This window comes from Cyprinus carpio, chromosome A11 (assembly GCF_018340385.1).
Source record: "Cyprinus carpio isolate SPL01 chromosome A11, ASM1834038v1, whole genome shotgun sequence".
Taxonomy (NCBI): domain Eukaryota; kingdom Metazoa; phylum Chordata; class Actinopteri; order Cypriniformes; family Cyprinidae; genus Cyprinus; species Cyprinus carpio.
In genome coordinates, this window is record NC_056582.1 from 8,685,465 (window position 1) to 8,712,396 (window position 26,932).

General features: G+C 37.1%; 3 protein-coding genes and 1 long non-coding RNA gene across 8 annotated transcripts; 1 reads left to right on the forward strand and 3 right to left on the reverse strand.

Annotated features, from left to right (window-relative positions):
• Positions 1 to 370: 370 nt before the first annotated feature.
• On the reverse strand, positions 371 to 15,417 carry LOC109098295 (excitatory amino acid transporter 5-like). 2 transcript variants are annotated; one of them, XM_042767014.1, is made up of 9 exons: positions 11,112 to 15,417; positions 9,374 to 9,453; positions 9,043 to 9,258; positions 7,811 to 7,853; positions 5,597 to 5,804; positions 5,409 to 5,508; positions 4,116 to 4,349; positions 3,804 to 3,998; positions 2,900 to 3,038 (listed from the first exon to the last, which is right to left on the reverse strand). In XM_042767014.1, exons 1-9 carry the CDS (start codon positions 11,364 to 11,366, stop codon positions 2,900 to 2,902), a joined length of 1,470 nt encoding a protein of 489 aa, XP_042622948.1. In that variant the 5' UTR covers positions 11,367 to 15,417. The 2 variants fall into 2 exon arrangements, with proteins under 2 accessions (XP_042622949.1, XP_042622948.1); XM_042767015.1 differs by lacking the exons at positions 9,043 to 9,258; positions 9,374 to 9,453; positions 11,112 to 15,417 and adding exons at positions 371 to 1,069; positions 2,593 to 2,689 and having other exon boundaries at positions 2,904 to 3,038; positions 7,811 to 8,566.
• Positions 1,737 to 9,158, forward strand: LOC122146701. The gene is made up of 3 exons (XR_006161217.1): positions 1,737 to 1,812; positions 5,416 to 5,499; positions 9,037 to 9,158. It is a non-coding gene; the product is annotated as an uncharacterized LOC122146701 (long non-coding RNA).
• Positions 15,418 to 15,439: 22 nt separating the features above from the next.
• LOC109098509 (zinc transporter ZIP3) lies at positions 15,440 to 18,945 on the reverse strand. Of its 2 annotated transcripts, none has more exons than XM_042767032.1 (3): positions 18,813 to 18,945; positions 17,974 to 18,299; positions 15,440 to 16,522 (listed from the first exon to the last, which is right to left on the reverse strand). In XM_042767032.1, the coding sequence occupies exons 2-3, from the start codon at positions 18,178 to 18,180 to the stop codon at positions 15,785 to 15,787; spliced, it is 945 nt and encodes a 314-aa protein (XP_042622966.1). In that variant the 5' UTR covers positions 18,181 to 18,299; positions 18,813 to 18,945; the 3' UTR covers positions 15,440 to 15,784. The 2 variants fall into 2 exon arrangements, with proteins under 2 accessions (XP_042622966.1, XP_042622965.1); XM_042767031.1 differs by having other exon boundaries at positions 15,441 to 16,522; positions 18,788 to 18,923.
• A 163-nt stretch (positions 18,946 to 19,108) lies between these two features.
• LOC109072097 (small glutamine-rich tetratricopeptide repeat-containing protein alpha-like) lies at positions 19,109 to 25,781 on the reverse strand. Of its 3 annotated transcripts, none has more exons than XM_042767030.1 (12): positions 25,660 to 25,781; positions 24,938 to 25,083; positions 24,755 to 24,858; positions 24,592 to 24,673; positions 24,411 to 24,510; positions 24,145 to 24,249; positions 23,205 to 23,346; positions 23,053 to 23,115; positions 22,937 to 22,974; positions 22,205 to 22,336; positions 21,971 to 22,090; positions 19,109 to 19,729 (listed from the first exon to the last, which is right to left on the reverse strand). In XM_042767030.1, exons 2-11 carry the CDS (start codon positions 25,035 to 25,037, stop codon positions 21,982 to 21,984), a joined length of 975 nt encoding a protein of 324 aa, XP_042622964.1. In that variant the 5' UTR covers positions 25,038 to 25,083; positions 25,660 to 25,781; the 3' UTR covers positions 19,109 to 19,729; positions 21,971 to 21,981. The 3 variants fall into 3 exon arrangements, with proteins under 3 accessions (XP_042622964.1, XP_042622962.1, XP_042622963.1); XM_042767028.1 differs by having other exon boundaries at positions 24,592 to 24,676; XM_042767029.1 differs by lacking the exon at positions 25,660 to 25,781 and adding an exon at positions 25,531 to 25,657 and having other exon boundaries at positions 24,592 to 24,676.
• Between the last annotated feature and the right edge of the window lie 1,151 nt (positions 25,782 to 26,932).

Consider the following 26,932-nt stretch of genomic DNA (forward strand, 5'->3'; position numbering starts at 1 on the left):
GCAGAAACCTTGAGATACTTCATAAAAATTTGTTACAAAAAATAAATTGAAAATCGAATGCGATTAGGATTGAGGCTGTAATAATTGGGTCAGCTGTGCTTTGGAACGCGGTCATACGTCTGTTTTGTCCCAGCTGAATTAGTTTCAGTGGTCATAACCTCTGAATGGCTAATTTGTCATTAATGTTCTTTGGGTTGATCATCCTGATCTTTTAAACCTGAAGCAAGCAGCTCTGTCTAATTAGACGTAAGCTCTGCTTGTTTTCTCCGAAACTAAATCCGATGTTAACGCTCAAACCATCTGTCCCCAGGTGCGTGCCGTTTCTCATAACATCACTGGGCAAATATTACATCCATTTTTGTATCTCAGTATATATATATAATCTTTTTTTATTACAAACATTTTGCAAGTTCATTACACAAAAATACAATCATGCTGATGTAAAAAAATAAATAAAAATACACGTGTTGTTGCACGTGATGTTGGATAATTGGCTTTTGACTGTGCATTTTGAAATGTCACTCAGTTTCCTTCCCAATCACCTTTAAGATGTTGTTGAATGATCAGTCATCAGAGTTCTGGATCGTGTTTTGACTGTAACCACCCTGAACCTGAAGGACAAAATTCCTGAATGCATGCCAGCATGCAATAACTTTGTACCTCCAGCAAAAGAGGCCATAAAAGCAGAGGAATAAAAAAAAAAAAATCCTTGTGAATAGAAGCATTTCCCTTGAATAGGGAAAGGAACGCTGCCTAAATGTGTTCAGCTGTACAAAACAGCCAATATTGTTCCGTTTAAAAAGTGGAGATGGAAGAACCAGAGAATGTGTTCTTTCAGTACTTCTCTGTGGCACACTGGTAGAAAGGAGGTTCTTGGATATGTGTAAGGCATCCGTCTGGTGACTCAGACCTGACATATATTGTAGTAGACAGTGGGTCGTTCAAAAACTGTGTCCCCAACCACCTCCAATATACAGTCTTTGCCGCCCAGCAGTGGTACTTCAGTTAAAGGCACATTCTCCATGTTTTGAGCAGTCTGGCTGTCCTGTGCAGCTCCATTTGCTTTAGCCTGATAAAAAGAAGGTCACATCATCAATAAGCTTGTGGTGTTTTGAGATTAACTCAAGTTTAAGCATGATGCTACAAAAGCCTTTGACCACAAAGGTTTGTAAATGGGTCAATGACATGTAAGACTGTCCACAACAAAGAAAAGGAAAAAGTAAAAATCTAGAGTTAAAAAAAAGGATAAGAAAATGTTACTCTCTGCATTCATGTTGGATTCATGTGGTTTGGAAAAACTTGAGTTTAATCTTAATCAGTATTTAAAAAAGAAAAATGCTTTTAAATATATTTTCAAGGTTAAGGTTATTTTATTTTATATATATATTTATATTTATTTATATAATGAAAACTTGATATTTGTCTGCTTATCCCCAGGGAATCCAAGATGTAGGCCACATTGCATCTTAAAGGGATAGTTCACCCAAAAATGAAAACTTGATATTTGTCTGCTTATCCCCAGGGAATCCAAGATGTAGGTGACTTTGTTTCTTCAGTAGAACACAAACAGAGATTTTTAACTCAAACCATTGTAGTCTTTCAATCGTATAATCATTGTGGACCATTGACACTCCCAGTTGAGATTGTAGATGGAGTGTCAATGGTCCACTTGAGAGATAGGTGGCGGTAATGCACTTATAAGTCTGTGATCCGCTGTAAAGCAAGAAGAAGAAGAAGACGCCTCAAGCGCAGGCTGAAGAAGAAGACGCTAACACAGTTAGGACAGTCCAGACATTGCGGTGAAAATCCGAGGTAAGAAACGATATAAATACTGTTCAGTTTCTTGCACAGAGCGATCGTTTCGTGTCTTTACACATCAATGTATCGTCACGAGCCGCAGGTTTTAATTTTGTTTTGTTTGTGTATGTTTTATGACTCTCAAAGCCGTGATTCCCATCCATTTCCATTATATGACTGACAGACTGCAGCGGTTTGAGTTAAAAATCTCCGTTTGTGTTCTACTGAAGAAACAAAGTCACCTACATCTTGGATGCACTGGGGTATGCAGATAAACATCAAATTTTCATTTTTGGGTGAACTATCCCTTTAAGGCTTTAGGGATATTTGCATATAAAAACTTAAAATTCCTTGCCTTGTCATAAAGTTGATCTAATATTTTAGGAATCTTTTTTATGTGCGTTTTATGTCTAGACAGACATCATCTTCACTTTATGTCCCCTAAAATATCTAAATAAATATTAATTTACAAATTAAAAGCATGCATCATTACAAGCACGCTCAGCAAGTCATTACATTTACACATCTGAGAGACGCTTTTTATCCGAAAGCAACTTACAATGCATTCAAGGTATACATTTTATCAGTTCTTGCTTTCCCTGCGAATCGAACCTATGATCTTGGCGTTGTGAGCACCATGCTATACTTTTTTGTTCTACAGAAAAGTTATACGCATAACATTTAGTTTGAATGTATTTTTAAATAAATTCTTAGATGCAGATGAGAAAAAAAAAAAAAAAAGAGTTTCATGTCATTGACCCAAATAATATAAACAGAAAACAAATGTTAGCTTACAGCTCTGTCAGGTGGGAAGTCTTTTCGACACAAGTGGCCAATGATTCCAGCTGCCAGAGCGTCTCCTAGTACGTTGATCATTGTTCGGAAGCGATCTCTTTAAACCAGAAAGGGTAGAAGACTTTATTATTGATTCTATTATTATTATTTCCCTCATGCATTGTTTTAAAATGTACTCTTAATATTTACTTTTATAATATTTACTATTTATATTTAATTTAGATTATACATTGGTTACAGTTATCATGAACAATAATAATAATAAAAAATAATAATTTCCAGCATATAAAATAGCAGTTATGTCAACTTACAAGATCCAATCAATGGCCACAATCAGTGTGATGTCATCCGCTGGCAGTCCGACAGATGACAGCACTATAACCATGGTTACAAGGCCTGCCTGAGGGATTCCAGCCGCACCTATGCTGGCAGCGGTTGCTGTTATACTGGAGGAAATCAGAATGGTATGATTATTATGATTTTACTCAATTCCTGATGGCATTGATCATGCTAGATGAGTTTGCACGTCAAGGGATGTCCTCCCTCCAATATTCAGAATAGTGATGATTAAAACAGATGATTCTTAAATTTTCATTTAGTTTTCCAATTCTGACTAGTGGTCAAACAATATGGTTTTTTGGTGGCCATTCTCTTAGAAAGCAGGGTGGCCGATGGCCAATATAAAGCCAGTATATATATATATATATATATATCGCACTATTAATTTAAAGATAGTAAAAACAAATGCATACTAACTGCTAAAATGTATATTCATTTTACTTAATATTTACTAAATTATATATTTAGAAAAAATTCTACTTGATAAAAAACTAACCTGTAAAATAAAGAGATTTATTTAGAGGGCAACTTCTTGATTCTGTAATTCTATTATAGTATTTTACACAAAAAAAAATTAAAATATGAATAAAAAGAAGGTAAACACTGTTACCAGCAGTACATAGCCATAATCTGGTAAGTTTGTGAACACTGGCAATAATTTTTTTTTTTTTTTCAAATGAAGACAAATTATTCTAATTTTACATAAAGTGCACAATGAATATGACATGAAGACAACAAAGCAGCAAACTGGATATAGCACAGCAAAGTTTAAATGCAAGGATTTATGAAAGTAAAAAAACAAAAGACCCGATATATCGGTCGACCACTAAACCTGACTATATTTGGTTACATCTTTGCCTGTCTGTAAGTACCTGATGGTGACCAACTGTCCGAAATCCAGTTCGTAGTCATTGACCTGAGCAATGAAAATAGCAGCAACTGCTTCATAAAGCGCCGTTCCATCCATGTTAATGGTGGCTCCCACTGGCAGCACAAACCGGGCAATCTGCCTGTCCACTCGGCAGTTCTCCAGCAAACATTTCATTGTAATGGGCAGCGTTGCAGAACTGTGAAACAGAGAGAATATCTCACACTTACAAGGTCATGAAGTCAATACATGTTTCTACTTATTTTAATGGAGATGGGACAAGCCATTGACTGATTTTTTGAGGAGTTCATCTTACCTGGATGACGTAGCGAGGGCGATGACCATGGCTTGCAGAAGCCCTCTGATGTATGTGAAAGGATTTTTCCATGTCAGAATGAAATAAAAGAATGGAAGCAAGATGAGGCCGTGCACAAACAGGCCTGCCATGACCGTCACCCCATACCAACCCAGCTTCTTCCCAAGTGTGGAGGGATCACTCATGTCCAGGATTTTGCCAGCTACAAGGAAGATGATCCCAAAAGGAAAATACCTGTTGAAAAATACAGAGAAGAAGTTAAAGAGTCTGGTAGGAATGGATTATATGATTCTCAAGAACGTGATTCTTCAAATTCTTCAGTCATATCGAGGAATATGTGATTGTGAGCGAGAATTCATCTTCGACAATCATGAGAAACTGCTGTCCTGCCATTAATTTGGCACATTAAGGGGATAGTTCACCCAAAAATGTGAATTCCGTCATTTTTTACTGACCCTCATTCCTTCCAACCCTGTATGAGTTTCTTGCTGTGGAACACTTAAATTGTATGGACAAAACAGTTCAATGTTTTTATAAAACCTCTTTTCTGTTCTGTAGAAAGTCATACAGATTTGGAACAACATGAGAGTGAGTAAATGACAGAACTATGAAACTCAACATGAAGTGGCACTTGCAAACCTATTTTACTTCCGTGATGCGATGCATTTCAAGTAAAACAGGAAATTCAGTGAATAAAATGCAGGAAGGTACTTTTTTGTCCACTGAGAAGTGAACAACAACAACAAAAAAGTTATTTACAAAGTGATTTATTAATTTTATTTTATTTTGAGTGCAGAAATCGGTTTCATTTATTAGTTTATGTTACAATTCCAAATGGATGGAATTTTTATATGCAATTCAAATGGATAAATTTTAAATTTAGGCCTTAATATTTTTTGGAGTGTAACACATGGGGTGACAGCGTTGTTACCCCCACACTACCTAGCAGCATGCTGAAGTGTGTGACATTTCTTAAACGCAGATGATCCATAATCCCTGCGTGTGCCGAATGACAGCATTGCTTTAACACACCTTCATGCTTGCAGCCGTAATGCATGTGCCAGTTGCATGCTGGAAACTTCCACTCAGATCCTCAGCTAATGGTATCTGGGCCCTCAAGATTTCCAATGGCCAATCCTTGCCAAGTATTCTGTAAATACTACTACTGATCTTTATTTCAAAAACAAACCATTTTGTATGGAACTGCTCCTTTAAAACCCCTAAATGAGGTGATTGTTTTGACTGCCAGATTTTATAAAACGACAGTGTTCACACCAGTGCTTCTTCTCTTACCATACAGCCGCGTTAATGATCTTCATCACACACTCATTGATGCACTGGCAAACGTTCACCAGAGGAACTCCCCGTTCGCCCATTTTACCAAGTAAGAGACCTAAATGAAAAGTCCTTTTTATAGTTATGCATTTGATCATGGTTTTACTTAGTAAAGATGCTTCATTAGGTGAAGGCAGATGTTTTACCCATTGTGGCTGAGAAAATAACAATGCCGAGTACATTCATCTGCTGACTGCTGCTTGGACGGGTCTTATACTCGATGTCTGGAGGTGGTGTTAGCTCCAACAGCACTGTCCGACCCTTTGGATTTTCTTCATCAGGCATCAAGTAGACAAAATTTGGGCGCCCTGTGTTCACTGGTGTTTTCATGATTGGAATAATGTCTGTCTTATACTGAAACAACAAAATATAAAAGTCAAGTCACTTTTATTTATATAGCGCTTTAAGCAGCTTTACAGTGTTAAATGGGAAAAACGTGTGCTGATATTGCAAAACTAGGTTTTACTGTTTCTTATGAAATTGTGAGTGTTTTTTTGCTTGTATAAATCTGGTTATAACAATGATCTAAGTATTCTATCCTGATCCTACAATGCAAGTCTAATGGATTTTATTGTCCACCAGGTGAAAGTCGACAATAAGCCACATGATTTGAGGTATCTTAAAGGCTACATAAATACTATGAATGGGAGAAAGTGCAATGCAATAGTGTGCAACAATCGGGTTCCGGAAGTTAAAAAAAATTAATTCTCCATAGAGATATTTATTTATTTATTTTATTTTTAACAGTAACTGATAAATGTTCAAGGACCAGTGTTGGGGGTAAAGCATTACAAGTAATGCTAGTTACATAATCAGATTAATTTTTTTCAAGTAACCGGTAAAGTAAGTAATTACTTTTAAATATACATTGAAATATCTGAGTTACTTTTTCAAATAAGTAACACAAGTTACTTTGTTTCACTGTTTATTCACTGACTCCTCTCCTCTCCCGTTGTTGAGAGAAACTGGCTGTGAGGTGCAGAGACAGAGTCACTTCCTTCATCCTGAGACTTATTAATCTCACTTTTGGTGTGGAAGGGCCTTACAGTTGCCAAATATATAACTTTTCAGTTTATTGTTGTTAAAAAAAAAAACAAATAAGCAAGCCCCGACCAGGTGACAAAAAGTAATGCAAAAGTAACATAATTCATTACTTTCCATAAAAAGTAACTAAGTGATGCAAATAGTACTTTTTTTATGGAGTTACGCAATACTGTAATGGATTACTATTAAAATGAACTTTCCCCAACACAGTTAAGGACAGACCTGTTATGAGCTTTAAGGTTATTAATTGATTGCATATACTTTTGGGGAAGACATTGTTCACAATAATCATGTTTAATAGCAGAATTACAGCTTCATTACCCATGATGCTGTACAGAAAATTCCACCAATCGCAGCAATACTGTAATGGATTACTATTAAAATGAACTTTCCTCAACACAGTTGCAAGCAAAGCCCAACAAAAGAGTTCTTAAGCCCCACCCACTCCCATGAAGCACCGCAAATGACATGAGTCAGTCTCCATACGCTATGAGAATACTTAAATATGTGTGACGTCATTAAAACGTCATTTGCGGTGCTTCATGGGAGTGGGTGGGGCTTAAGAACTCTTTTGTTGGGCTTTGCTTGCAGCTGTGTTGAGGAAAGTTCATTTTAATAGTAATCCATTACAGTATTGCGTAACTCCATAAAAAAAGTACTATTTGCATCACTTAGTTACTTTTTATGGGAAGTAATGAATTATGTTACTTTTGCACTACTTTTTGTCACCTGGTCTGGACTTGCTTATTTGTTTTTTTAACAACAATAAACTGAAAAGTATTTAATGCATGTTTGGCAAAAACTTATAGGTTCTATAGATACAATCAACAGCTTTAAATTCTTAATTTCTTCTTTTTTTTCTAATTTAACTAATTCGCAATGCTTCATGGGAAAAATACAAAACCAATGCTGCTGTGGGCGGGCACTAATGCACTATGGTGGAATAAGTCCCGCTTTCTAAATAAACAGCCATTTGTAAATGTGATTTTAAAGTCATTGGATCACTACAACTGCCGGTTCCATAGAAACATTCAGTGTCCTTAGACGCACGTTTAGGACTGCACATGTGCATTGGCTGGACCAACCTTGCTTTTTAACACTATTTGAGAATAATAAACAACATTTAAGGGATTGTCTCCAGGTAGCTATTTTGCGCATTCAAGACCTACATGAACGAGGCAATGCAGAAATTTCAAAAACTGCTTGCCAAACTCACATTTAATTAACAACATTTGACAGGTATTATTTGTGTTGTTAATACAAACACAGTACATTTATAAGCTCACTTATCAGCTAATAGGTGTCTGTTTACTCACCTGCTGAAATGTGGCTTCAATGAGATTGGAGGGGATCATATTCCTGGGGATGGAAATAAAGTATAAGTGTAAAAGTGTAGAGCAACTGGCCATATTAAAAGCATATGATGCTAATTCATTAACTGTGTCTTTATGAATAAATATTATACTACACTTATACTTTCTGATATGACATACACCCTGCAGACTTTGGCCAGCTATTTTCAAGCATAGCAGCACAAGACCAACAGCAGCTTGCTGTGTTTATGGGCAGAGGGGAATGGGAGGGTCCTGCTCTTCTAAATTGGCCCTTTGTGCAGATTACTAAAAATACCCTAATCACTGCTTTAATAGGATTGCACTGTATGGGATGGCCTAAAATCCCCAGACATTGTCAACTCTTCCTGTGAATGGCACTTATACAGTGTCCAAGAGACACATTTTATGTCTTTTGGGGGATTTATGAACGTCTATCAAAATCTGGAGAAATTAACCTCAAAAGCATATCATTTTAGTAATAAAAAATATATTAAATTGATATTAAAGTTCACCCAAAAATGAAAACACTATCATCATTTATTCACCCTCATGCCATTCCAACTGATTTCTTCTGTGTAAAAACACTTTAAAACTGGTCCATGTGATTTTTGTTTTATATAAAGCACACTCACTCATACATTCTTCAGAAGCAATACAATATCTTTGTGTGACGAACAGACTGTTGAAGTTCATTTAGAATGATTTTGTGAACTGCATCAACAGATTCTTAAATCATGAACATGCTAAGGAAATGAATGCCTTTTAATGCTTTTATTGTGTAATATTTGAAGCCTGACTTCAGAAGACATACAGTTATACTAGCATAACCCATATGAATGCCTTTTAATGCTTTTATTGTGTAATATTTGAAGCCTGAATGCTCCACTCCTCATGATTTGTAACTTCATGAAAAAATATCTCTTTCTGTGTCACAAAAAAATAAAATCATACTGGTGTGAAACCATATCAGAACAGAACTGTCATGTTTGGGTGAACTGTCCCATTTATTTTCCAAGTAGTGCATGTTCCTGGATCAGCAGTACTGAAACAGAACACTACTGAACCCATTAAACATGAACCATTAATGACCCTTAAAATCAGATGGACATATGTTGATTAGGAGTTGTCCAAGCATTGCTGATATGAATTTTAGTTCAAGACCTATAAGAATGTTGTTGTTACTTGACTATTTTTTTTTTTTTGGACAGTCATACCTGACCAGATCCAGCAGTGCATCTGCAGACGTTATGACTTGTCCACCTCCCAGTCTACTGCCCTCCGCGTGTGTCCCATAGCCAGGTTTGATGATAAGAACGAGTATAATGCCAACCACTACTGCAACGAATGTGGTCCAAAGGTAGTAGGTGACCGTCAGCACCCCCATCCTGCAGCAGGCCTTCGACTCCATAGACGACAGTCCAGACATTAAACTAAAGGCAGACAGTACGAGTTGATATGAGAAGATATTTACACAATCTTTATGTAAGATAATTATTTTTTTTTTTTTTTATCAGATATGAAGATGAGAATGAGTCAAATCTCCACCTGGAGGTGATTAGGGGAAGAATCAACATTTTAAGTATCCTCATGAGCAGCTCACCAGGGAAGGAGAAATATATTTTTGCCTGATTACAAAAACAGAGAAAGAGCTTTTCAGATGATAAGCATTTTTGCACAATTTCAACATTTCAGTAGAGTAGAAAAAAAAAAAATATTGATGTTGGTAACTTTCGGTTATCAGATTATTTTGTCATATTTTACAATCAATAAATTTTAATTTTGGAATGATTATCTCCAACCATGAGGTCCACAGAGGTGGCGCTGCATGACATTTGTGTCTGCAGTGAGCACTAGATTCTTTGACCAAATCTGAATAGTAGAGTATCAAACTGTAGTGTTTAACACTGAATCAGAAATGTTTCTTGAGCAGCAAATCAGCGATGAGACTGGAGTAATGAATGATCGTGTGACACTGAAGACTGGAGTAATGATGCCAAAAAATCAGCTCTGCCATCAAAGGAATAAATTACATTTTAAAAATAATAAAATTAAAAACAATTATTTTAAATTGTAATACTGTAATATCTCACAATATTACTGTCAATACCAAGTTTGCTTTTCTTAAGGATAAAAACCCCTCTCATTTAGTAGATTACTATAAAATTAAATGTTAAATTCAACTGCTATTAATTTTCAGATATAATAACCACAAGTACTCAGATAAAAACTGAAATGTTTGTATACAACTCAATTGCACATAAGGTTGTTTTCATAAGAACATGTCATCATGACAGATTTATTTAAACATACATATGTAATTAACAGTAAAGAAGCCCCTCTCTAGTGTTTTATTTATTTAGTTACCGGCTGTGAACATGGGATACCACTTGCAAGGTGAATGCAACATTAAGTGATCAAAAGCTGTTTTACAGATGTCTTTCTGCTGTTGAAACACTGATGGAGTGACTACTTGAGACATGATACATTCCAATAAGTTGTATTGTATCTTGTTTGAATTCAAATTATGATTATGCTTAAGTATAAGTACTGTAATAGTACTGGCGCTTGCCATTAATGTAACTGCATATATCAGCAAGGCAGGATGAATTTGCTATCTGAGAGCAGCCCATCTGAGCTACTTCCCCTGACTGACTGTTGCCATTTGCTCTGCTGTTCAGCAGGGTGAGGCGTCACTCGCGGTGAGACTGACTCTCACGTCAACCTCCATTTGTCTCGGCTGGACTGCTGTCTGTCTGGGATTAGATCACTGAGCACAGATGTCCTTAAGTGCTTGTTAACTTTCAAACCTACATGCCTCATTCCATCACAACATAGTTATAGTAAAAATTACACATTGTTCAGATCTAATTCTAGGGATTATGACTTCCCTTTCCATCCACTATCTGAATGCCATGTTACAAAAATAAATCATAAATAAAAATGTATGAAGACACAAAGTTACTATAGCTAGTATTTGACACCAAAGTTTTATAGACAGGACAGGACACATACGTCTCCAAGATAAGAGCTTCATTTATAAAGCATTCATTGTCTACAAATATCTAATTAACATTAGTTCTAAATCTGTTTTACTGATTAAAAGCATGACAAACCATTCTGACCATTTCAGAAATAGATGTTTGATGTGTACCTAGGCTATTAAAATGCATCACTACAACAACTGCAACTTGTGTACATTTGCATAATTCCTTCCTTGTGTGCATTTTCAGCAATATGTCCACAGTCATTTATTTCTCTAAAATTCACATGTAATAAGCCTTACCTGTGTGGAGAGGTCTAGATCTCTCAGAGTGAAGCCCAGGACACATCCTGTGATCACGGCTAGAACCGAGAGCGTCAGCAACCCGTTTTGCCTGATGTAGTCCTTCACATACTCTCTGACGCTGACTGAGAAGATGCTTGCCATGAAGTCCTTCATTCTCTCCAGCGGGGTTTTAGCTGGTCCCGCTGGAGAGAAGAAGATGCCAGGCTCGGGAGGTGCCTCTTCGGCATCTGCAGGTATCAGTAGCTCCTCCATGGCGAGACGCTGTGAGTATCGCAGGAGGGCAAAGGATAACCTTTTCTAACGGGGGATTAAGCCATCATGCATCCATCCAGCATCTCAAAACCACGGTCGGGAGGATTTAGGAGGCTTAGAGGATTAGGATGGAGTAATAAAATCTAACACTTCCCTGTTGACAGTGGCTCTGTGCCATAGTTCTGGGTTTTTGGCATGAAGTGATGTCAGATAACCCCCACTTTTTGTGTATTTACTACTGTAGCAAAGGGTAAAATAGTAGTGCACTGTGTTGTTCCTGAAACTAATCCATGAGGGCAGGTAAATGAGCCGTCTGTAAAGCCACAAGGAAAGTCAGCACGTGCCTTCACTATGATCTCATTACGGTTGAGAGTATCTCTTACGCACCGGCTCAATTAAATAATTTTTCTCTGGAGAATAGGTTGGCATGGACGAATTTGTCATGTTTATTAAAGTTGACTACTCTTGATACAGCCTTTCTTGTGGTTTAAGGGGATTTCCCAGGTTTGACTTCAGTAGGCTTGACCATCCATTGGTAGTGCTTAGTGCTTAGCCTTTCTGTTTCCGTTTCCATTTCCATTTATGCATTTGACACACACCTTGACTTACAATGCATTCAAGGTACACATTTTATCAGTTTCATGCATTTCCTGGGAATCGAACCCATGACCTTGGAATTGCCAGCGCCTCGCTCTCCTGTTTGAGAGAGGAAAAGTAGATCTCGACTGGTGTACATAAACACAATGCACATTAATGTGTGATCATTAGTGGTGAGACTTCTGGTTCATAATAATGAGAATAATAAGAATGTGCAGTAAACGGTAAAACTGTTTGCACTACAAACCAGTCTGCTTGTTTCTTTACTCACAATCATAATCTTTTTGCCTCATAATATTGAGTTTGCATTTTGAAATTCTGTTTTTGTTTCCTCCATGGAATAAAAAAGATCATTGCTTTATGATCTCACATTTCTCACATTTTCTCATATTTATAGTTAATGTGATGAAATCATCATCATTATCGGCGGTCACCCGAAACGAGTATGACTGTCCTCTCTTTTGGATCTGTGGGACTTCAGATGGCTGTAGAGGCCAATCTGCGATCCGCATACTTTGGTGCAATGTCGACAGGAGAAAGTTGATGATCGTTGATGATGGTTTCTTTTGTCCACCAATTGCTCAACTACCTTCCTTCAGATGAGAGTTCAGGATCTTTTTAGGGAGACATGTATTATGTATACGGATGACATGACCTGTCCATCGAAGTTGGTACTGCATTATAGTAGTGGTGATGCTGCTCATGTTGGCTTCTTCCAAGATGCTGATGTTGGTGGTCCTCCCAGCTGATCCTCAGAATCTTTTGTAAGGATCTTTGATGGTATTGTTTCATAGCTCTCAGGTGCCTGCTGTGGGTGGTCCAGCGCTGAATGCTGAATCTTCCACCTTCAATACCATGAATGAGATGCCCTTGAGTAAGGCAACGAACCCCCAACTGCTCCCTGGGCACTGCAGCAAAATTGGCTGTGGTGTGTCTAGTCTATCACCGCCTAATGTGCCAGTTTATGACTAAAGGCTTCCAGATCTCACAATCCTGGTGGTTTTGTGGCATGTGGTCCAAGACAACTGGGGGCACTTTTCTGCTTAATTCTTGGTTGGATTGCTCTTCGTCAAGGAACCTCCCCTTTGTCCTTACCGCCATGGGTGACCCTACCAGGAGCATAGCTCCAGAGGACATTGCTCTTGAGATCACAGGATCACGCAAGCCTCTCCACCATGACAAAGTGGCAATCCCACTGGAAAGTTGTGATGAACTATGCCTGTGGTTACTCTCAGTGGTGTTGCTAAGGATTCTGGACCCTTCTGGAATGAAACAGAATCGTTTAATATTGTTTGTTTGTTTGCAAGTGGCTTTGATGTGGTATTTTGTTATCAATGAACTGTTTTTGTAAACAAGGCCAGGTTTTCTGGACACAGTGTGCTAGATAATTAAATCTTGGCTATAACAGTAATCCTATCAGCCGTAATCCTGTCATGACAAAAGGCAGTTTCACGTGACAATAGTGTGTAATCAGTCAGTGTTAATGGGTCTGATAGGTCAGCAACGGTGTGCGTCAGATTTGGGGCTTTGTCGCACACTCCAGGTTAAAGCAGCAGACTGGTTACATGGTGATCTGGAACACTTCCAACTAGGCTATACCTATTCAGACAGTAAAGAAGAGAATCAAAAATCACATAACCAGGAGAATCACTTTATTAAATCAAAAATTAAAGCTGATTGTTAATTACATAGAATCCCATATGCATTTCAAAAAGGAGAGCTTTGTAACACTCAAATACTAAATCTCATTGACACGTAAAAGAGCACAGACAGGAAATGGCTACAGATTGACATAGTGCTGACATCCTGCTGACAAATCTTACATCGAGTCTCCATGTCAGGGATATTGGATCCAACCCCGGATTCTGTTGGAAAAATACCCATTTTGGTCTGGAACCCAAAACCTGTTAATAGCAAGTTTTGTCCAGTACACAAAATCAGTGTTTCACTAACCAAAGCTGTATTAACAGTCTTCTCTCAGCAGGGAAGAGCAGAAAGCAGGAGATTAAGTGATGGTTAAATTATTACAGTATAACTTAGTTGCGTTTGTTTCAATGCTCAGTCAAACTTTGTCCGACCAGCACAAATCCAACCAGTGTTATTACCACAAGCAATATAAATGGAAAATTACTGCTTCACAACATTGTCCAGTGACACTGAATTTATTTTTTCTCTAACTTGCTTGCAAAGAAAACATGGCACAAATAAGATTAAATAGTAATGTAAAAATAATATAAAATATAATGTTGCTACGAAGAGTCCTTAGATCCTTTAAGACAAACTTTTTTCTTCATTTTCTTTTGCATCTGTTGCTTGATTTGTTGAAACTGCCTAGAAATACTAAATGAAAACACTATTAAGAATCCCCCCGATATGTCGGATATGATTTACAATGTAACCGTAAAGTTTCATAAAGCTGTAGTACACAAAATGTCAATCTAAATTAAGGATACAAAACAAAGATTGTTAAAATACATAAAAAGGTCAAGTTTTAATTTCCTGAGGCTCACTCTGGGCAATATCAATATCCATATGCCATTTTCAAATATGTGCCACATAAACTTGTAAGTGTAATTTATAAATTCAACAATTTACTTCTGAAGCTTAGCATGGTGCTTATGAGGCAAAATACTCGTCACATTCAAACTGAGGATAGTAGTCAAAATCATGACAAAATAAATCAAATACAGCTTAATATAACAACAAACATTCTGAATTAAGCATAAACTATATCAGTAGATTACATTAACTAGTGAACCACCAGTCATAACTTAAACAACTGGCAGTTTGACCGAATTCTGTGCACTCAGCTATACTCAGTTTAATGTAAACATATCTGAGCAATTTCAACACAAAGTTCTCACTTAAACAGTCAGCATTCACATCCTATCACATGTGCATTCAGCTATTATTATCTATAAGCAAATCCTTCAAAAGAGTCATTGTAATATTGGTAAATATTGACTATGTATGATATTTACATAAATGATAGGACTGGAACTACTGGATACACAGTCTCTTAACCTGAAATTCTTCAGATACAGAAGATTTGAGACAAACATAAAAGTGTAGAAGTTTAAATTATAATAAAGAGGTTTTTTTTTTTCCAAATAGGGTTCAGGGACTTTAAGATAGTTGCAGAAAATTTATATAAAATAAAAATCTAACAAATTTAAGGGTTGTCAAAGTTAATGTGTTAATGTAAAATGGATATTAACAAGCTTATATTGTTATATAGCTTAGATATTAAATTTTTTAATATTTACCAAATGTGATATTATCATTTCCTTATGCCTTTCAAAAATGTAATTAATTTGATTAATCAAAATTATAGTTGTAGCTGTTTTAAACAGTAAGGAAAAAAACAAAAACAAATCTTGTCTTGTTATTTTAAAGATTTATACATAAAATAAAACTTATAAATACAAGTTAAGTAAATATTTTAATAATTTTACATTTAATATTTGGCTATTTTATATTTAAATAATTTAAAATAATGAAATAATTTTTCTATTTTGTTTTAATAATATGACGCTTAATAGTATGTGTGTGTGTGTATACATACATGAATGTACACACACATACACACACGCACATATCTAAAGGATATTACAGCAGCCTTTATTGATATAAATCATAAAAATAACAGATAATGATCATATTTTTGGGTTACTGGTATTAAAAAGATTGAAAACCCTTGCACTATAAAATATCAAAAGTTATACAGTAGATTTACAGAGACCCTTGGTTATGATGTTTGACAGATGGTGCTCTAGAAGAGCAGGATACCATTTTAGAAAATGTTACATTTTGAACCCCTTTTACCACTTGATAAAGACGAGCCCTGCAAGTACACTGTAGCCCAGTATAAGAAACAGCACCTTCAGCAGCCTGTCGTGTTTATCCTCCAGCTCTCGTGAGAGGATCTCAAAGAACGTAATGAAGAGGAACGTCCCGGCTGCCAGGCCCTGGAGTACTACAGATATAATACTTTCTGCCAAGTGCTGGACTGTCTGAATACCCATTCCAATCCCGATGCCCAGAGGAATCATTAGGCTCACTGTTACGGCCAGTTTACTGGCATCCCGTAAGGAGATTCCCGCCTTGGCTATATTAACCCCCAGTGCCACTGCTGCCAGCGTCTCGTGGATGGCCACTCCAATGAAGAGGGTTCCGAGTTTAGCCCCATCTTCCTGAAGGCCCAAAGCGAGACCCTCAAAGACAGAGTGAGCGGACAGCGCTAGCACCAGGCCAGCTAATCTCAACGGCCCAGCATGCATCAGCTCTGAAGGGCTGAAGTGTCCATGGTGATGGGAATGGTATTGGTGGTCTCTGGACCCTCGAGCGGGAGCGATGAATGGAGCATCATTCTCTGAGTCGCTCCCCGCTGCCGAGTCACCAGCATTAAACGTCTCCAGGTCGATAAACGAGGGCTTCTCCTTGCGGAAAGTGAGCACGGCCTGCTCCACAAATACTGTGAGGAAAAACCCAATCATCATCATCGTCTCTGCCAGCGGGTACTGATTGGTGGTTTGTAACGTTTTCAGGACGTCGTCAACCTGAGAGCAAAATGTTAAGAAGTTAGATTCTGTGACTATAATTTGATTCCCAGTGAACTTCCTGATGGTAATACTGGATGCATAAATGACTTTGGTTTAGTATAACAGATATAAAAAATCAACAACCTCTACAAGAAAACAATAAAAAAAAATAAAGAAATATTAAAAAAAAAAAAAAATACAAAGAAAATTTACTTCATACATATATACACACACCACCTATACTCTTAGACAAACAAAAAAAATGAAAATTTTCTTCACCACGTTATACCATGTAACATGGACAGAACTGTCCTCTTAGACAAATCCAGGTGTGAATGAAAATTTTCTTCATCTTGTCCCAAAAACAACTGACCGAGCTTACTCACACGAAAACTCCTGAAAGGGCAAAGAGCGCAACTGACCGAGCTTACTCACACGAAAACTCCTGATATAATCAATGAATAACTACACAATGAGAGACGACAACGACAACAATTCTGTGGGTTTGAAATTGAATTATGGGTACTAATGGTGCTGTAAAAAGACCCCCCCCCCTTAAATGATTTTAGCAAATGCATCTAATATGACTCGTAGGTGTGCTAAATTGATAAAGGGGGTCTGCATCTATTATACACCGTATATATAAATATATATATAAATAAAGGTTTATACGAAACTCGTGTAAGTATAGTAAAACCAAACCCTCGTTTTGATTCTTGAAGAAGAGGCTAAAATATATATCAAGGCTATTCTCCATTCACTTAACAAGAAAGCTATTAGGAATGTGTCACTATGTGAATCCTTAAAGATATTTCTGTGATTCTTAAGCCATTTTCTTTTATCTGTATTACTCTAGTTCTGAATGTGGCTTGACTTTGTTCTCTTACTGAAACTCAAAAAGACATCTGACCAGAAGATTTGGTTTATAACTTTAAAAGTCTAGAATATTAAAGTTACCCCCCTCTCCATTTTCTCTCTCTCTCTCTCACACACACACACACACACCTATTGTTTTGCTTCAGAAGATAGACTCAATCAACTGTGACTGTACTGCATGGGTTACCCTCTTGTTCATTTTGCATGTTTTTGAAGCATCAACTTTAAGGGCTCCACCCAGCTGGTACTATACAGACTCAGAGACTGATTATTTGTATAAAACATTTGTGTGCTTTCTATTTTAACTGTTGTGTTCAATTTTGGCTGAATTTTCCCTTTAAGGGATAGATCACCCACAATAATGAATATTCTGTTATAATTTACACTTTACAAATGCCTCAGAAGACATACTTTTATGGTGCTTTTGCATCCTTTTTAGGTTGCAAGTTCAATTGCATGGGAAAAAAGCAGCCAGGACATTCATCAGAATGTCTACTTTTGTTTCACAAAGGAAAGAATATTATACAGCTTTGGAAAAACCTAATGGTGATTAAATGAGTGAACATTTTCCAAAACCATGTTTGATTACATACCTTTTCCCTAACTGCTGGAAGAAGGGCATTGAAGCAGGTGGCCAGGAATACACCTCCTCCAAAAGAGTTGCTTAAAGCAACCACTCTTCTGTACCTCGTGACCTTATCATACTCCATGCGCATCACCCGCACAGGAACAAGGATGCCCGCTAACATCAGTGCAAACACCCCCAGCAGGCACAGGATTTTGGCTACAGCTATCTCCATACTGAGGAGATGGGCTGTGATCCCACTTCAACAAAGCATGTGTATCTGAAATAAAACACTGAAGCCAAAGACACTGACTCTTCTCAAGGCCGACTGAGGTCAGGTCATGGACAGCATCCCTGGAAAACAATCACAAACGTTTCATAATTATAGTAGAGAAACATCATACTTTAAGCAAATTCAAATCAGCTTCAGTTCGACAGCTGTTGCTAGGCATGTCCGGTAGATTGATTAACACCCGACAACCAATTCCTGAGGCGTTATATGTTCGTGAGGTGACTGGCGAGGTCAGTGTACAGATTAGCATGCTAACTCTGCTGAGCTGCTAGCTATCATAGTAGAAAAAAAGCGTGCATATAAAGATGCATGTATTGAAGAAAAAAACACCAACATGCTACCGATAAAAACACTTTATATTAAGACGTGCAAGCCTGGTGTTTTTCACGAATTTCTATTCAAACTGGAGTCGTTTACTATAGCCGTTAAATGCTAAGCTAATAAACATTGCACGCACATAAACGGCGCTTATTCTATATTACTGGTTTAAATACGTCTTTTATAATGCTTCATCAAGCAGTGAAATGTAAGAAGATAATAAATCATATACTTATGCACGAAATGAAGCGTTCTACCCGTGTTTGCTCCGATACTTCCTGCTGTTGAAGGCTGCAACACCTGTTCTGTGGCTCCCTCAGTAACTAGTAACCTGCCTATCTAGTGTGCGTTGTTAGGCAACATAGGCACGTCATATTTTTTTAAATTTGTATATGAATTACAAAACGTTTGCTGCCTCTAAAAATATCCCCCCAAAATAAACTTAAATGTTTCAAACTTTCCTGCTGCTGTCTATATAGGCAGCTCGCTGGGTTTTGAGACACGGTGATGTTTACGGATGACAAGTCCCTTTAAATATACCATCACACATACATCAGTTCTCCAAAATGGACAAAACATCCATTTCCTTTAATCCAGAATTATCAGAGCAAATTAAGAACAATATTTGTTAAAGGTACTTTTGACAAATCTCATTTGCTTGCAAACATAGTAAGTGGTTGTGAAACATGAAACCTCAGCTGCTAAAACACAAGTCCTATTTGAAATCTGACATTTAATTGTCAGTGTTGAGTTCTGCACATGTTCCTTGTCAACCCCTTTCAGTTCAGACAGAGGCTTGTCATTGGACAGGTCAATCGCTGAGGTGTTACAGCAAATCTGCATTATGTCCATGTAGCAGTAATTCATTAATCACGGTCCCGTAACATTGATTATTACTTGAGCATATAAGTGTTAACCCAGTGTGATGTTTCATTTATTCAGACATTTGAGATTTTATTAATTTATTTCAGAGTCCAGTTCCCAAATATGATGGGTGTATGTGCACTGATGACCTCTTCCAGCCGGTAGGGCAATGTGGGGCAGTGGGAACTCATGCAGTTTTTTATAGATGAATAAACACAGTCTCATCCCTGGAGTTGAAGGAACAAGGTATATCTTAAAAAATAAAAAAGGAGCCCATCTTCCAAAGGTCCACCAGGTCAAGAGTTAAACTCTGCAAAAAATGAGAGAAGTAATGTTAAGTTCTGAAGATGAGATATTCTGATAAGATAAGCAACAGATAAGTTATTGTTTGAATATCTGTAAAGCTCAAAAACAACATTATAAATACTTATAAAACATCTTCAGTGCTGTTGTCAAAGTTCACCAAGTGATGGTGTTAAAGGGTTACTCCACCGCAAAACGAGAATTTTGTCATTAATCACTTACCCCCATGTCGTTCCAAACCCGTAAAAGTTTCGTTCGTCTTCGGAACACAATTTAAGATATTTTGGATGAAAATCGGGAGACCTGTGACTGTCCCATGAGCCGCGTTTCCACCGCTGGAACTTTACCCAGGAACTAGGGACTTTGGGCTGGTACTCTGTGTGTTTCCACCGCAGGAACCAGGATCTAAATAAAGTTCCAGGTAGAAAAATGCCCCTCAGAAAGTCCCTGCTCGCGAGGTAGTACTTTTTCAAAAGTTCCAGAACTTTTGGGGGCAGGACTTGGGCGCCAAACATGCTGATTGGTTGAGTTAATGCAGCATTGTGATTTCAACCACCATTTATTCTGATAATTTTCTAAATATTACTGTTATTGTGTCATGAAATGTAGTTTTTAAAGTATTTCAACTCGACTAGTCCTTCTGACATTTGCCGTCGGCTCTGATGTCTCTTTAGTGGTTAAACATAAAATATAATTCGTTTTGGGTATATCTAACAGGTAATCTTTGGTCTGTATTCAATTTATCTATATGTTAAAATGAAAATAAAAAGAGGAAATTGATATAATATTTTGTTTCATTGTAATAGCTGTATATATACAAATTTCCCTGAACTAAGTACATTTCTGCGGCTATTATTATGTTTAAATGAAAACGAAAGGAGGCAGTGGTGTTTGATATCCTATTTCGTCTTATTGTAAATATACAGTGAGGAAAATTGCAGTAGCCAAGGCAAGCTGACTGATGTTATCAAGTACACTGCTGTTTGCAGAATTATCGGACTTGCGTCGTTCCGTCCGCGGGAGATCACACTCCCGAGTCGAACTCGCAAAGTCCAAACTAACGAGGATGCAAGTCCGAAAATTGCACACTTATTATCCAAAAACACACACAAACTTACACCACCATACTATTTGCCTAATCTTCACGGTACTTTAGACCGCGGTGGAAACGCAGAAAGCAACAGGTCTGCGGGGGAAAACAGTTCCTGGGAAAAAGTTCCTGGTACAATTGTTCCAAGTAATTTCGGTGGAAACACGGCAATAGACTGCCAAATAAATAACATTGTCAAGGTCCAGGAAAGTATGAAAAGCATCGTCAGGAGAGGAATTGTTGAATAAAGTCATTATTTTTGTTTTCTTCGTGTACAAAAAGTATTCTCGTCGCTTCATAAAGTTACGGTTGAATCACTGATGGCAGATGGAGTATTCTGACGATGCTTTTCATACTTTCCTGGACCTTGACACTATTTATTTGGCAGTCTATGGGACAGTCTCAAGCCTCCCTGTTTTCATCCAAAATATCTTAAATTGTGTACCGAAGATGAACAAAGCTTTTACGGGTTTGGAACAACATAGGGGTAAGTGATTAATGACTAAATTTTCATTTTGGGGTGGAGTATCTCTTTAAGTTCACAATTAACATGCTTCCCAGGATGATTAATACATTAAGAATTGCAAAAAAAAAATGTCTTTTACAAGTTTTCTAAAATGTTAAGTTTGCAATTGAGGCATTGTCTAATTAAATTCACAAAACTCCCAAAATTTACCCTTTTAATTTTTATCACTTATTATTAATAATTTAGAAAATACTGTCAACAGTCTATAAAAATTTAGAAATAAAATATTTTATAAAGTCAGGCAAAGTACATGATCAAAGCCGCCTGTAAATACCTTGAGAATACAGAAAAGAACAAAACTCTAAAGTCTGGTTTGCGTTACGCTACTGAAGAGGAGAATTCTGAAAAAGGAACAGCCTCTAAAGATCTGTCTCTTTATTTAAATCTATAGACTCAAACCTATAATATGCAATAATATAAGTCTATTTTGGATGTTGTCCTTCCACTACTCTGAAAGAACAATTATAAAAAGCCAAATAGTCTAAAATCTCAAAATTGAACATTGCATGAAAAAAAAAAAAAAAAAATTGCCTCTAGTGTCTTGCCTTAAAGTCTAAAATCTAAAGCTATGTTCCAGCCTTTCAAATGTCAATGAGTTGATATGAATACTTCAACTGAGTGATGTATGGTACCATAGGGAGTGTCAGTGTTCGTCGCCAGCACTGCTGGGAGGTCGACTGCGCATTTGACTCCTCAGCTGCTCGATAAGCTCAGGGTTCTGCTGCTGCATTTGCTGTGCCATCTGCTGACCACTGTCACAGACAGAAAAACACTAGTTCAGCCCCGCTGCATATAACCTTGACCTTTCAGTTAGAAAGTAGAACAGAAACCTATGAAAATCACAGGATAGTGATGTTAAAACTTACGCCTGTATGAGGCCGGAGATGTCACTGGCACCTGCACCTGCACCTCCTGCTCCAGCTGCTGCTGCTGCTCCCGCTCCTGGAGAGGTGGCTCCCGCCATAGGACTGTAAGCCCCAGACATCATACCTGACATCCTACATGGGCACAGAAACAGCTGATATAAACTGCTGCTGACTGATAACAATTTAAAGTTAGTACAACTGTCCAGAAATCCTAAAGAAGGAAAACAAAAAATAATAGTGATGCACCGGAATTTCAGCACAGAGAGGTTCAATTAGTATTTCTTAATATAAACCCTGTGCAATTTAAATGTTTGTACAACTTTTTTATTTAAGTGTTGATTATTAAATACATATGGTATCAGTATCGCACCTGATACTGTCTATCAATAACATCAACCTAATTAAAATGAACTAAACTATAAACAGACAACAGAGAGCAGAATGGAGTTATTAGAGATTAAGGATGTCTATGAAGTACATGTATGTAATTAATGAAAGTGAAACTAGCAGCCTGTATGAAATGCACTAGACTATACAGGTCGCTCTCATTTTGCACAGCTACAAATGGAAATTATTACAGGAAAATGTCTTGTGATTCACTTGCTCCTGCTTGATGGTTACACCACATGACAAGATTAGATTTTTCAAAACCATATGAAATCATCATGACTTTATGTATAGTGTGTGTATTAGGTGTATAATAAATGCTGTGCTTAAGTTTTGTCTACTCACAGTTGTTGCACTTGTGGGTTGTTCATTAAATTAGATGCCTAAAGAGAGTGACAGTGAGTTAATGATGAGCATACGTAAGCATTAATGATGAGCATTTAAGATAGATTTCTACTGACCATGTTCATGAAACCAGGGTTACTCAGCAAACCGGCCAGTTCAACTCCACCCAAACCCCCTGCCTAACAAAGATAAAAACCTGGGCTTTAGCACAACTCTCTGTTTTCCGCAGAGAGACAAAACTGTTATCAGGGTGGTTCTGTGAACTCACAGGGCTGGGCTGCGCTTCCTTCATCTTCTGTTCTGCTATTTGCAGGTTGGCTTTGTAAGTGTCGTTGTCAGGATCCAGCTCCAGCGCTTTCTTGTAGTAGCTCACAGCCTCCGAGTATTTGTTTAAACTTGCAAGAGCAAGCTTGTTTTTAAGAAAAGCATAAATAAATACATCTTCAGATTTTTTAAATAAGGGTAACTGGAGTTTTTTTTTTTTTTTTTTACATTTTTTTTTTTTTTAATCAAATGTAAGGCTTTAAGACCTTTTTTAAGACCTGCATAAATCAAATGCAGCATGTCCATTCAGAACATGTATCTTATAATCTTTAACTTAATTAAACAGGCTGTAGCACATATTCAAGGACTCAATGTTGAATTAAATGCCATACAGTTTATTGAGTAACCAAAATACCAATAATAACTAGAAAAAAATGTATGCATAATGCATGATAAGACTGAAATACACCAGGTCTCTTAATTTGAAATGCATCTTTTATTACTTTCAGTTGTTCATTAAAAGAGATAAGAGATATAATATGCACCCTTACAACAATTTACAACCTATTACAATACAAACACCATAAGGTAAACATTGCATAATGAATCAACAGTAGCTGAATAAAAATAAATGCATGTTCTACAGGCTCACGCTTTAGGCAACAGGGCTGCATTTTGACTTTGAAGTGTGCAGTGCTCACACTTATTTAATCAAATCGTAGAACCTTTTAAATTTTAATAATCATATTAGACTCTCTCTTTTCTTTTTATGACCTTAAATTTTATAAAAGTGAAATTAAGACTTCTAGGACCTGTGGGAACCCTGAAGTCAAAAAATTAATTTATAGATTTATAGAAGTGAATCAAGTTGAATCAATCGGCCTTGAATAATTTATCTGAAACTGTGCTGTACATTTTAGGGGGGGTGGAGGGTTAAAACTTACCCCATCCGTCCATATGCTTTACTGTAGTTTGGATCGATTCCAATGGCTTGTTCACAGTCTTGAACAGCTCCAGCATAGTTTCCCAGTTTGCTGTAGGCTGCAGCTCTAAAAAATAATTTCAATAATAATATTACTGTTCAAATAATAAAAACAATTCACCAAGAAAAAAAACAAAACAATTATAATAATTTTTAAAACATTCTTGGATAATGCAAATACTACAGCATTAAACATTTTTTTCTGATTTAATGAAAATGTGTAATTACCTGTTGCAATAGTAGACAGCATTTTGAGGATTAAGCTGGATGGCTTTAGAGTAGAACTCAACGGCTGCACTAAAGTTCTCTACCTTCATCTGGTCATTGCCTGCAGGTACATACAAGCAACACCTGAGTGAGAGGACCTTACGGAGAGCATCCTGAGATGGTAAAGGTGTAATGGTCTTACCGTCTGTTTTAAGACTCTCTGCCTCTGCTAACTGCTCCTCTGAAGGTGAACAACTGGGTGAATTGGTCTTATTTTGAGGTGTCTGCTACATATAAGAATGTCTTAAGAAAAGTCCATTCAACACAACGAATAACCTTTTCAAAATGACAAGAACAGCTTCTACCTGTTTAGTTGCAGAGGCAAATATCTCTGGCAGAGACGGACTGACTGCTAAACTCTGGTCCTCTACAGAGATGCCAAACGCCGTCTCCAGGCACTGGATGGCGACTAGATAAAAGGGTAAATTAGGAATTACCAACCAATAGCATAACAGTGTCCAGCACTGATTTCAGCACTAAGGGTTTACCTTCTAAGCTTTCTTGAGCATCTGAAGACAGACTCCCAGAGGACAGCTGATCATGGAGAAACTGGATGATGGAGAATGCGAGACGCTTTGTGTCTGCCATTCTGTCTTGAGGCTTAAACCTCACCAAATAAATATGTGAAGGAAACCTACGAGACAGGGACAAGTTTTATTACTACCAACTACAACATTATAGAAACAGAACAGTGTGATAATGGTTTGCAAATCAGAGACACATCAGTTTGGAATTGATGATAGCGATTTTGAGCAAACTCCTAATGTTACAATGCATTTACTCTAGTTTTTACTGTTCTGGGTTTAATGCTAAGCGTCCACTGTAACTCAGTACACATGATTTAAACGCGAAATAGCACCCGATGTAAGATTGTTACAAATTAACAACCGTCAAATATGTAACCATCGCTGAGAACATGTGCTAACACGTGAATATGTTCATTGAGTCAAAACAAAGTTATTATGAGAGATGGAACATTCTAGCGCAAACTAGCTTTTAGCTCATGCTAACAGTTTCCATTGGTTTGCAACGCGAGTGGTAATTCTATTAGCATTAGCTTCAGTTCGCTCGTGTGACTTACCATAAATCCAAAAGAAGATTTAATGAGGATTGAAAATGAGCTAGCCATCATTCAGTGTTTTACGCTAAAATCATTCAGGCTGTCATTTGGTTCTACATAGTCTAAAAAGTGGGTTTAATACACACTCACCAGTAGTCTCCTCTCAATGATCTCTCTAGCCAGTGAAGTGTGACGATTCATGTGCGTGCGCGCGCACGGCTGCCATAACGCGCTTGACGTCACATGTTGGGGGTTACCGCTCAGCGCCTGAAAACTGACTGACGTGGAAAAATTTGCTTATGTACACTGTGACATTATGTAATGAAACATTATGTGATAAGCTGCGAGCATACATAAGTACAAGCAACAATACAGCCTAAAAAGGATTTGGTCACCTCGCTGTCATTAATGTAAAATGCTAAATGAAAAATTCTGCAATTTAGTTGATAAATCTGAGTTACACTTTATAAATTGTACACAGTAGGCTATGTAATTAATAAAATTATTAAAATAATTGTATGCAATTAGTAAAAGGAATGCAGCAATAGGCCGTGGTGAATAATGAACATGTTTGAAATGTAGATCTGATTTATTGAATTATTAATAACTCCATGAATTATATTAATCATTAAGCTAAAATAACACAACATTATAATAATTCATTGAGTCAACTTCTTAGCTCATGCAGATTGCTCAAAAGTGAATGAGATTGATCATAGGTGTTCTCATCTTTCACTAGCCAGTGAGTCAATGTGTAAATAATCACTTTTCACTGGCTGCACATTATGCTTGTCTATTGTTCAGTGTCCTCGTCTCAGTCCTCAGGCTGCAGTTTGGAGGAGCATCTCAGCAACAACCAGCGTCAGCATTCGTACCTTTTTGTTGGATGTCAGAAAAGCATGATTGGCGGCTTCTACATCAACACTGAATAAGCATCTTGTCTCATGCCAGGCAAACTGCTCCTTTGGGGCATTCAGTGAACTTTTCAATGCACATTTTGTGGTTAATTTGTCTTATGATGGTGCACTGAACTTTTACACATCCCTGCAGACAACAGTGTACAGCATTAATGTGGGGGAAATGAAGGAGTCACCCAGAATCAGAGACTGCTTAACTAGACAATAACCTTATCCTAATGTCTGAGCATTATGAGGTTGAGAGAATGCTGACCTGCATTTATAAATCACTCCTACATAAACATACAAATATACCATAGGCCTACATTATACACCAAGCACCAACTTGTATCATTTTATAAAGGCAACACTAGAGGGCAGCACAGTTTTATATTCATCAGAAATGTGCAATATAAATTTGGCTTATTTTGTTTAATATGCTTAATTTATGTAGGCTATTTGTTTAGTCATAGTGGAATATTTGTATATAATAATTTTACTTATTAGTATTAGAATAATATATTTGA